We start from the raw sequence: 12,566 nt of genomic DNA, 5'->3' as shown, positions 1-12,566 counted from the left end.
TTTCGAAAATAATGTCATAAACAGCAATATTTCTCCCTTAATGCTCACCATACATGTGGGTCTTACAATAATCATGATAACATTTTAATGTATTATGCATAGCATGTACGGTCATCAACACAGCCCTAATTGCTGAATCGGATCAGCCGGTAATTAGGACCAAATTGATCTTGGCCCGGTGTGGTTCAACTAACCGGAATGGTCTGTACTTCCAAAAAGAGCTATAGTTCTTGTTTTAATCAACTTGGAACTTTCAAGCAAATTTCATCTTGTACAAAAGTATAAAGGCTTTAAACTGGTGTAAAAATTTTATGCATGCAAATGAATTTGTCTCCATATCAGCAAATTTTTTCATGAAAAGTGTCCTTAAAGTTATAATTAAGAAAAAGCAAAATTAAGTTTTAGAAGGAAAAAAAAAGGCACTGAGCTGCATACCCTCATGTTCCAAACTAATTTTGTGCGATGTTTAAGAACAATTGTCAGTAAAACTTGACATGAAGATGAAGATAACTCCTTAAACCTCCCTTTTACATCTAAAATACAAAGTGATTTTTTTCTCCAATTAGCTTTAAAAATACTATAATGACATATGGTATGTTACCTGATTAAAAATAAAATTCTCGATGAGTAAATTTCTAACGATATGATGGAAGATATTTTCATGCTAGTTTCCTACGATATCTATGTAGAAAATAATATATTTGCAACTGAACATATTATATTTTGTTATTTCTTATTATGTTTTTTTTTCCAAGTAAAAAAAAAATCATGCTAAATTTTCTTTCTTAAGAATGTGAGGCCATTTTATCACACTATTAAGCCTAGTCAAATGCCTAAAGATGAGAGGAAATGTATATTTTGCTATGGCACAGGAGATGGGGATGCAAATGGAGTAGCAAGGTTAGTATAACTTTGAACTATTATAGTATTAAAAATCATGTTGTATTGTTTTGTTATTCCCTTTATCGAAGTCTCTTTTTTTTTTAATGCATAAAACGTAATGTTCATTCATTTCCCCCCCCCTTGTGTTTACAAAGCTTTTGTGCTATTTGCCAAAAGTATGTACCAATCTTAATGTGATTTTAATCTTCACTTAAATAGAAGTTTTTTTTTTTTTTTTCAAGCTCATTAAGATATAGAATTTGAATGACAATATGGATCAGATAAATATGTAGCACATGCAAAATGTGTGCAAAAAAAATTCAATTGCCTTATTATCAGAGTTTGCTGATATATATCAGCCGATATATATCATGATATACTGTCAGCCCCGCTTAATCAGGTAATGGATAAATGAATACCCCGCTTATTCGAATAAAATCTCCGGAACCTTTTTCCCATAGACGTAATGTTAAAGATCCCCGCTTAATCAAATAAAATTGATCAGCTTTCGCAAATGTTTTGCTGAGAAAAATTTTGAATAAATTAGAAACATATTAAGTTTAAGCAATTATTGACATAAAAATATAAAGTAATGTTTTTCTCCGACAATAGACCAGAAAATCAACACTCATGTTCCATCAAATTTCTTATGCCTTTGCCATCACACACACACACACACACACACACACACACACAAAAGATAATGCAGTCGATAATTAAATTAAATAACACAAATAAGTATTTCAGACCATTAAATAACACCAATTTCGGACTATTGTAAAACATGGTAGACAAGGGGGAAAAGGAATTAGAAATATGCTCCCAAAAGAAAGTGAGCAAGCAATTCATTATTATGAAACTTTTCAAAAAGAATATACTGAAAAAGATACCAAAACAGATTTTATAAACTCAAGTTGTTAACTTATTTCAAAAACTTCTTTCAGTAACATTGAGTGTTTCCTTCATACAGCTATTGATTTGTTATTATGTTTTATGACAAATGTTGTCAATTTAGAAAGGTATAGAAAATTTCCCCGCTTAATCAAATAAAATTTCTTGGAACCGAAGATATTCGATTAAGCGGGGCCGACAGTATATCCAATATTTATTTTGAAAATATGATATTTTGATATTTTCAATTTTTATTTTTTCAACTATGGTATTTTCAATATAAAAAGTGTATTAATCATTTTAATACTGTTCATTTATTATTAAAAATAACCAAAAAGTTATGTACTATATTTTGATGATGTATAATGCATCATTAATGTATAAAAGTAAAGTAATATTCCTTTTTTACTTGTATTTTGTATTCATAAAAATGTAACAATTTTAATTCATATTAAAAGTGCCTAATTAAATTTTAAACATTACTCAGACAGGGGTCTGTCCAGGATTTTTCACAGGGTCCGTTTTTTGTGAAAAATCAAATAATTTTGTGAAATATCAAATACTTTTGTGAAAAATCAAATAATTTTGCAATTTTTTTTTTTTTTTTTTTTGCAAGAACGAAAGTTTAGACTCTTGAGGATGGTGGAAACTGCATCATTGACACTTAAAGTTGAGTGTTTTCCCTCTTTTCTGTTGAGAATATCATTCTTTATTGCTTTTCTAGTATTTGGGGGGGGGGAGGCATCGCTCACTGGGGAGATGGGTACCCCTCAAGTATCAATATTTATCTACCTTTCTACTTCATGTTAAATTATACTAGAAATGTTATTTGTATAGTATTTAAAACAACTGTAAGAAAAAAAAATTCAGTCAGGGGTTCAGCATTTAAATTTTTAACCCAAGACACTGTTTAAGAGCACAAAGTTTCGTTTAAAACTTATAAATTCCGTGATTTTTACAAAAATAAAAAAATATTTTATTTGTTTACTTCTTAACTAAGCGTACTAAACATCGAAAATGCGAAAAATCAGATTCCCATAGTGGATGCAAAGAGATTGCAATCCTCAAAGTGAAGGCATCAAAAGTATAAAAACGGCTTTTAAAATAAATATTTTGTATAAAATTATTTTAGAATTGCATTTTAGAGCCCTATGATAAACATATCATTAATATCTGGACACAGTTGAAGCAAAAAAAAAAAAAAAATTAATAATAGTAATAATAAATAAATAAAATAAAAAATAAACGATCGATTCAGCATTTTAATTATTGACTCATAAAAGAAAATGGAATTCTGCTTTAAAAACCTGAAATAAGCTTTGTTACAAAAATAAAGAACCCTTTTCATTTATTTGCATCCTAATAAAGCAAAGTTAGCTTGAAAAAAGAATGAAATATGATTCTCATATCGGATGTAAAAAGATTTCGTTTTTCAAAATGTAGGCATCTATAGGAAAAAAAAGGTAAATAAAAGAGTTTATTTTAAGTTAATTATCCTTTTTAGCATCGAAAAATCAAACCCAAAATAACAGTTTAACATCGCACCGCCAGACGCTAAGTGGCGATATACAGTTAAACATCGCAACGCTAGACGCTGACGCTAAGTGGTGATTAATTTGAATTTGGTGACTCTATCTGAAGCGATCACCCCCCCCCCCTACTACCCTTTGCAGTTCTTCATTTCGCTGTATATTATTGATTATTAAATCACGAGTGGGTAGAAAAGTACTCACTACGCCTATTCAGAGAATCTTGACGCTTTTTCAAAGAAGTTTACAACAACACCGCTGCATAAAACAAACAAGCAAAATTATAAACCAAACTGACTTTCAGCTGTTAATTTCTTTCACAGAAACCAACAACAGGCATTATATTTATTTGGCCGTAGTAATTATTTATGGCTTGCAGGAACATCACAAGAGTGGCGATTTTTTTTTTCTTTTGCGAAATCAGCTGAATTTGTATAGGTTGATTCCTCTAATTTAACTTTAAAAAAGGTTTCAACCATTATCGTTTTTATATAGGAAATATGCTGTATTATTTTAATCTGAGATTTGCTCTTTCAATAAACAATTTGTGAAAGATCCGTTTTTGTTTATCAGAATTTTGTGAAGGTTCCGTTTTGGTTGATCGGGATTTTGTGAAAGGTCCGTTTTGGTTGATTGGATTTTTGTGAAAGATCCGTTTTGGTTGATCGGATTTTTGTGAAGGGTCCGTTAGCGGACCCAAATTTGCTCTGGCCAGACCCCTGTCAGAAGAAGAGAAAATGTCTTATGACTGTGCACTGACTAATGCATATTATTTATTTATGAATTATATATCTGTAAAAGTAGGTAACAGAAGAAAAATGTGCAAAACAGCTAATGTTAAATTAACTCCATTAAAATTTATAGAAATGTAAAATTAAATGTTAGATATAAATAACAAAAGAAAAATTAATCTTAAATCTGCATATTGCAATTATAGTAAAAGAAAATAAAGAGTGATTTGAGGATGCATTTACTACTTTGAAGAATTTAGTTTGTGCTAATTAAAAATATCGGATGCATATCATAAAATCTGATATATATATATATCAAAAATGGATATTTTCGAACCCTGCCTATTATTATTGTCTGCTTTAAATATTAATAATAATAAAATATTTTTTAATATAAACTTATTGCATGTTAACTATGAAGTAAATATGTTTAATTGTGGGGTGTTTTCTTTTTTTCTTTTTAAATTATTTTCGTGTCCTGGTTTTATTTTTCTCTTGTTTGTGTGGGGGTTATTTCTAGATTATTTTTCTGGATGCATTATATACCTCATCATTAATTGTTTTATTTCTGAATAAAAGGATGGAGTGAAGGGAAGGCCTTCTGAACCTTATTTAGCTCTATGCGGCCCCTAGGCAGACTATAACTCTGATTAAAAAACGGGGATACATTTAAATTATTATAGGAAAATTGAGGAGTAGAGAGCTGAAGTTAAAAGTGAGGGATGCTATGTCTCCCCTGGACTACAAAGATGACTGTTCAATATATGTTTAGTATTAGATTGTTTTGAAAGACTAATGTTTTCCCACTTTAAAGAAAACAACAGACCTTGTTTAGAAAAAAAAATTCTACTGTTCTTGTCTAAATGCTTTTGGCTAGCTGCTTGGACATAAAAGAAATTGTAAGCACTGTTCTTATTAATTTCTGAATTTTGTGGACCTCAAGATCAATTAATATTTGCTTTATCAGTTCTGAATCTACTAGAATTATGTTACATGCTGAAGTTATAATTAAAATTGTTGCTGATAATATTCATTGATTTTAAATAGGTTACTCAATGTTGATGTCAATAAATGGGCCCATCTAAATTGTTCACTGTGGTCTGCAGAAGTATATGAAACTGTCAATGGAGCTTTGATGAATGTTGAGCAGGCCTTCAAACGTTCCCGGCCAGTGACTTGTTGCACATGCCATAAACAGGGTGCATCTGTAAGATGTTTCAAAACAAGGTGTCCGAATATCTATCATTTCCCGTGTGCAAGAAAAGAACAATGCTCATTTTACAAGGACAAAGTATGTTGAATATTTTGGTGTTATTCCTCTCCTTTTGATTATTTTTTGTTATTATTTTAAGTGGACAAAAGGGTTACTATGCCTGGCATTCAAATAGTAATATTTAAAAAATATTCTGCCTTTTTATTTATTTACTAGCGGTACCCAGGCGACTTCGTCCGTAGTAGAATATTAAAAGGTCATTTGGTTCGCCTGTATATTTACAGTTGATGTCTACTATACATTTTTTATTTTTTCCCAAGATCTCTTCATATTTTTGGCAGGTTTGAAAACATAGCATATAGCTTAACAGAAACCAGCAGAAGGCTTAGACATATTTTAAAAGAAGAAAGAAATTTCAATTCCTTGCTTAAAATGCAAAATAACGCATATTTCCAATATTAACACTACAGAAAGAGCATTGTAATAGCAATATTTTAGCAATTTGCTGAACATGATTCCATAAAAACTAAGAAAATAAAGGAACGACTTTTTTCAACAGTTAAAATATTTTAGTGTAAACCCTTTTCAATAAACGAAAAGGATTGATCACCTAAGTTAGCACATTTTGAAAATTTTTATTTGTTTATTTATTTATTTATTTTGTGCAGTAACAACAAAATCAAAGGGAGTAAAAGACGTAAACATGGATAACATACAAACTTTACAAATTTGATTTCCATTTTGAAAATAATTTCCATTGATCTTTAATTTTCAATTTTATTCTCGAGTTTAATCATTTAGAATCATTTGGCTTGCTGAAGGTATGCCTTGGACTTAGGTTTTCTTTTAACAGTTTTCACAGATCTTCTAATGCTCGTAAAAACTATAAACAGTCTTCTTCTTATGTAGAAAATTTCAAGCTTTCAAGCATTAGGTTTTCTTTTAACAGTTTCTACAGATCTTCTAATGCTCCTAAAAACTATGAACAGTCTTCTTCTTATGTAGAAAATTTCAAGCTTTCAAGTGACTTAAAACTTTAAAATGCTAATGAAATATTTCTTCCCCTTTTTTTCAAATGTATGGAAAAGATGGGCTTAAAATTGCAATAGAAAAAGAACAAAATCGAATTTTTGAAAAATCGATTCCAGGTGCACACCTTTATGCTATAAACTAATTTTGTGCCAAATTTCATGAAAATCTGCCGAATGGTCTAGGCGCTATGTGCGTAACAGAGATCCAGAGATCCTGACAGATAATCAGAGATCCAGACTTTCAGCTTTATTATTAGTTAAGATGATTGTTACCAACTATATTTTTATTATTTGTATTGTATAAAATTTTCTGTAACTGTGTAAAAAATTGTACATTTGAGACAGTGAGAAGCAAAAGGATTCAAGTGGCAAAATTAAAATTTTGATTATAACTAGTACAAATAGTGGGGGAACCTCTCCTCTTTGAGGCAAGAGATGATACTAGTAGCTCTGGTGGTTGCTGCTATCCAGCATGATTTAGAAAACAATTCAATAAAGCCTACCTAAGATCAAAACTTTAAACGCTTTTAATAAAAACTTTAAAAAGTCTACTTACATCCCCTTCTTTCTCAAGTAAGAGAGTAATTAGCTTTATCTGTCATTTTATTCAGTTTTACCATTGAAAAATTGGCAAAACTGCTCTTTTTCATATTCAATTTTACTGGCATAAACAAGGAAATTATGTTTTAAAGGTTATTGCTTGTGACTTCTTTAAAAAGCTGTACTCAGTTTCATTACTGTTTTGAAAACTACAAAGCGCTTCTCCCTCTGCATGGAAATTCAAATTTTAACAAAAATATGTGGGGAAAATTTCAATGCCTATTCTTAAGTTTTACTTAACTTTAATTACACTGTGGGAAAAAAATGATTCAAATTCTATTTTAATGGTCATATTTTTGAAACAGGTGGTCACGTTTTAATTCTGTTTTGAAAGCTGGTGATTACTAATTTCACAATTTTGTAAAGACGGAACTGCAACTAGCTCAGATAATCTAATTAATAAACATTATTATTTATTTAGCTTTATCTCTAACTGTTATAATTTTCAATTTAATGTTAAATTGACTGATTATCCCACTTTCAAGATTTTAATTTATGTATGTTTTTGAAACTTGTCATTTTTAGACTGTATTATGTCCTCAACATGCTCATAGAGGTAATCCGGAAAATAAACTGGAATCTGTTGCTGTATTTAGAAGAGTGTACATAAATAGAGAAGACCACAAACAAGTTGCCAGGTATTTTACTTTTTTTTTTCAATAGAAAGATAAGAATTAATGACTATGACTATTTTTCAACAAGTTTTAACTCTTACTAACTAAACTTGCCTACTTTTTTTTTTTTTTTTAATATTCATGTTGTTTTCTAGAAAATTACTTTAAAATATCAAGTTTTTGAAATTTGTGTGTGTGTGTGTGTGTGTGTTTTTTTTTTTTTTAATTTATTTTTCATAAGAAAGTATTTTGCTACTTTTAGATGTTTAACAAAAACATTAGCACATTGTTGCCTCTGAATGATACATAACAGAGTATAAGTCAGGAAGTTATTATTTTTTAATTTTTTGAAGAATTTGTTCTTTTTTGTAAACTAAGTATTCATGGTTTAACTTCTCATCTCTGTGCTAAACTGAACTTTGCTCATTCCAACTCAAACAATACAAAGCAAAAAATTGTACAAGAAATTTTAAATACATGTTTCAAAGTTACAAGGAATTTCTTCAGCTCAAGAACTAGGAGCTCTGTAAAAAAATAAAATCAAAGCAAAACTTCTGGAGGAAGAAAGATTTAATGCCCAGTAAAAGCATGTTATTATGATAGTTCACAATGGCAATGTTTGTTCTCGCTATGAGGAGTTTCTTGCTTTAGGCAAAATGCTAAAAAATAAAATAAACATATTAGCTCTATGGGAAATGACTCCAAGCCACAGTTAACATAAAGAGTTTATTCCACAAAATAAACGGCATACAACATAGAACACACACACAAAAGACTTTCGGCGACTGTCTTCGCCTGTCAACGCCTTATTCGATTCCGCTCTGTTCTCTTTGTGCCACGGCGTCTCGTCTCGTGACTATATCGACAGCTGGCCTTGGGAAAAATCCAAGCATTGCATCATCTGTTGAATACATGAAGGAATTCCCAAGCAATCTGATGATTACGCAAGGAAATACCATAAATATGAATTACATGAGGAAATACCATGATCCTGATCCTACAGCTGTGTTTATTAGCAAATTAGTTTTCTTTTTTATTTAGAAATAGTAGATTTGATTAAATGACTCTGTACTTTATATAGGGTTACTAAACATGATGCAAGAATACTGGAAAGCTTTTAAAATTATCTAATAACATTCAATGCCTATACTATGATAAGCAATGCACATTTTTATAAGAAACTAACTGATCCGACTAACCTTGTTCTGCCACATAAATTATTAGTAGTGAATAGTTTGGTTGTTAATTGAAGAATAACAAGCCTGTGTGGGGATGGGATCTATGACAAATAACAGAAAGAGGAATGGAGCGATTTAAACTATAATCGCCGATAAAAGCATAAAACACCAACCATTCATTTTCTTAGTATAATTTATTTTATTAATGTAACATTCATAGTTTGATCTCTTAATTTTAATGTTGTGTGAAAAAGTTAATCCTAAAGTATGGCAATGAAATAAAGAAAATCAGTATTTATTTTAAAGAGCAATTGAGTAAAGGATATTTTTTGTACCATTTTGACATTTGGTCAAAAAAATGTCCATATAGAGGCACCCAAACTACTACAGTGTGTGAAATATACTTTACGACCTATTCTCATACCTACCAAATACACATAAAAAATTTCTTAAAAATTGGTTGCTGTGTGTGGGAGGAATTCAAACACTAACACCTTGACGTGAGATTTTTATATAAGATTTAAAAAAAACGTTTCTGTCATATTTTGTTTTTCTACAAATGAAATCTTTAATCAATTTAAGCAAGGCTTCTACAAAGATTTTAACAATAGTTTTTACAATGATTTTCCAACACTGGTTCTTACACTGATTTTCAACAATGGTTCTTACAATGATTTTCAAAAACTAATTCTGGATAAGGACACCGTCATTACCTAGAAGTATGAAATATACTTTATGGCCTATTCTCATACTTACCAAATACATATAAAAAATTTCATAAAAATCGGTCTAGCTGTTTCGGAGGAGTTCAAACACTAACACCGTGACAGGAGATTTTTGTATATTAGATAGATTTTAAAAACAAAGAATTTTCAAAATAGGATATACGAAAGAATGCCCATTTTTTCTTATCTTCATAGTTTGTTCAGAAAAGGAATATTTGTACTTTACCTCATATTATTTTGATCAGATAGCAAATATCAGCAAAAAATTTTCTCACAATAAACATTTTTTTTGTGTCTTTAATTGCTTTTTATGTGCCTTGCAAATCACTTGTATGAATGTCTTAAATAATCATGAATCATCATAAAAAATGATTAAACAATTAAAATGAAATCATGCAAAAACAAATTGTATGCAGTCATGTTTGTAATTTGATTTGATGTTATATTTAAATTAATTTATTAAGAGCAGCATTCTTTACAGAATTTGTTTGTATAACTTGATGTTTTGGCATCAAATGCATGTGCACACAGTTTTTTTTTCTTTAAAGTACTGTAAAAATAATATAAATAAATAAAAAGCTACTGATGTCATTTTTCCTTAATCATATAATTAGGATGTTACTGATAATATTGAATATAATCTTTATTTAGCAATGAAAAAATTACATTTATGCAAACTAGAAATGTTTTTGCTTGCTCAAACTACATTATATACATGCATATTGTTCCAATATTTTAGCATGATCCAAGATGATAAATATGTAATGCGTATTGGCAGTTTGATATTTCTTAATATTGGCCAGTTGCTGCCATCACAAATTCAGGCATTTCATACTTCTACAGCTATTTATCCTGTAAGTAACCTTTTTTTTATAGAATGAACTAATTTGGCCTTCTAACATTGTTTTAAATGAAAATGTATCTGTTTTTTAAATTTATAGGTTGGTTTCAAAGTTATAAGAATGTATTGGAGTATGCGAAAATTAGGTCGCAGAAGTCAGTACACTTGCACTATTAATGAAGTCAACGGGAAACCTGAATTTTGCATTCAAGTGAAGGAAGTAGATCAAAAAGAAATTATTTTAAAAGATAAGTCAGCAAAAGGTATAAGAACAAATGCTTCTATGTGTCTTTCTCTTTTTGATTGTATAATCACCGGAAGTTCTTTCCAATTTATAAAAACGTTTGTGTTACATAAAATGGAAAATCATTGTTACAATCAGTTTAAAAATTTTTAAACTTAGATAGAGGGTATAAGAGCTGATTCTATTTTGGTGTCAACAGCTAAAAAGGGGGTGGTGCAATCGAACGTTCTTTTTTTTTTCCCATTCTGAGTGCCAAATCTCAAGAAGTAATGCTACGTTCTGGATGAAATTTGGAATAAATGTGAATCCATGGTTCTTTTTTTTTGGGGGGGGGGGGCTGATTTTTTTTTTTTTTTTCTTTTTTTGTGAAAATAGGTTTATAATTGCAACATAAGAAAGATAAATCATAATCAACTGTCTTCTGCGGATTTCGCGTGATTTTAATTGTTGGAAAATGACCAGAAAACCGCAATCATTTAAACTTTCTAACTGTTGCCATCTTGTGTTTGTTAACAAATAAACGTTTGTAATTATTTTAAGCAGGGCTTTTGAAATAATTTTCAATTTTCAGTCTTTGTTTTGATTTTGAGATAAATCGGGGATTGGGATGGTCGTCAAGTTTTGGCGAGTGTAATTTTGTTTTTGTTGGAAATATTGCTTCCTCGTCAAGCATGGGGAGGGATCAGCATTATAAGTAAGATATAGAAAAAAGTTTCATGATGGCTACATCATACTAGTTATATTCATTGCCAAAATAACATTTAAGAACCTTTAATGCCATTTTTGCAGTTTAATGTAAGTGAAATATTAAAAGGATTATTTTTACTGTTGTGATGAAGAATCACTTTGAAAATATTAGAAATGAAATTATTCTTGAGCTTCATAGTGAAAACTTATGCCTTGAAAGTGGGTGTCAGCTAAATGAAGAAATTGAAAAACCAGTTCTTACGTTAAAAGTCCTTTTCATAGGCCCTCATCTTTAAATGTATGCCTATATTTGTGTTTATGTAAATAATTACTAGTTAGTCTGGATTTTTTAATTTTTATTTCATCGGAAAATATTTTGGGATCCCAAAACGTTTATTTTTACTCTCTTTATAATAATTATTATTGTAACATCTTAAAATAGTGTACCTTTTTATAGTGCAAAATTCTTACAAATTTTATTTTTGGATAATTTTGTGTTATTTAATTTTTGGTTCTCTGGTTCATGAGAAATTGTATAGATGCCCACACTAGCGCAGCCAGAAATACATTCTGAAGGGTTTTTTTTTTTTTGATCAAAAATACCTTCTGAAGGTTTTAAAAAAAAAAAAAAAAAAATCAAAACAGCCCTTTAATATGCATAAACTAATTTATTAGAATTTACATTTATGTTTAAAAAAAGCCTCTCGGGGGTGTTTTCACCCCCAAAACCCCTCCTTCACTGCGCCACTGGATACTCAACTTATCTTGGAGCTGACTATTTATAGTTAAAAATATAACTTTTTTCTTTTCAGTGCTTAAGTAATGTAAGCAGGGGTCTGTCCTGAATTTTTGCATGATCCTATTTTTGAGAATTTAAAAACATTTTTCTGAAAATTAAATGTTTTTGTGAAATTTCAGAATGTAAACCAAAAATAATGCATCAGTATATATTAGATTTCCAGTTTGCATACTACTTTACTAAGGAAATGAGTTTATGAAAGGTCCAATTTAGTCTATTGGAATTTTGTGAAGGTTCCTTTATTGTTAATCAGAATTTTGTGACGAGTCCTTAAACACAAGGACGCCCTATAGGTTGGCAAGGGGGGGGGCTCTAGCCCTCCCCCCCCACACCTTTGAAATTAGATTTTTCTTGCTTTAAGTACTTTTTTCTTTGCAAAAATGTAAAAACATTTCTTCTCCAGCCATTAATGAATAAGTTATTAAAAATGTCAAATTTTAATGACTAATCTGTCCTGAAATCAGTTTCCACAGGAAAAATATCCAGCTAAACCATGGCAAAAAAAAATTTTTCCCCCTCCCCCCTTTCAACTTTGCATATGGGCGCTCATGCTTAAACACCCAGATTTCCTCTTGCTGTGCCTTTGGTATGTTAAAAATTT

The 12,566-nt window shown here is 29.9% G+C and overlaps 1 protein-coding gene across 1 annotated transcript in view; it reads left to right on the top strand.

The window, feature by feature from the left end:
* LOC129230464 (histone-lysine N-methyltransferase 2C-like) overlaps nt 1-12,566 on the top strand; it is a 176,472-nt gene that overhangs the window by 145,581 nt on the left and 18,325 nt on the right. The window contains 5 exon segments of the mRNA XM_054864865.1: nt 791-900; nt 5,081-5,324; nt 7,403-7,515; nt 10,134-10,248; nt 10,336-10,498. Of these exon segments, the coding sequence (XP_054720840.1) occupies nt 791-900; nt 5,081-5,324; nt 7,403-7,515; nt 10,134-10,248; nt 10,336-10,498 (745 nt within the window).

This window comes from Uloborus diversus, chromosome 9 (assembly GCF_026930045.1).
Source record: "Uloborus diversus isolate 005 chromosome 9, Udiv.v.3.1, whole genome shotgun sequence".
Taxonomy (NCBI): Eukaryota; Metazoa; Arthropoda; class Arachnida; order Araneae; family Uloboridae; genus Uloborus; species Uloborus diversus.
Note: the sequence above shows the minus strand (reverse complement) of the source record. Positions and strands in the feature narration are given on the sequence as shown.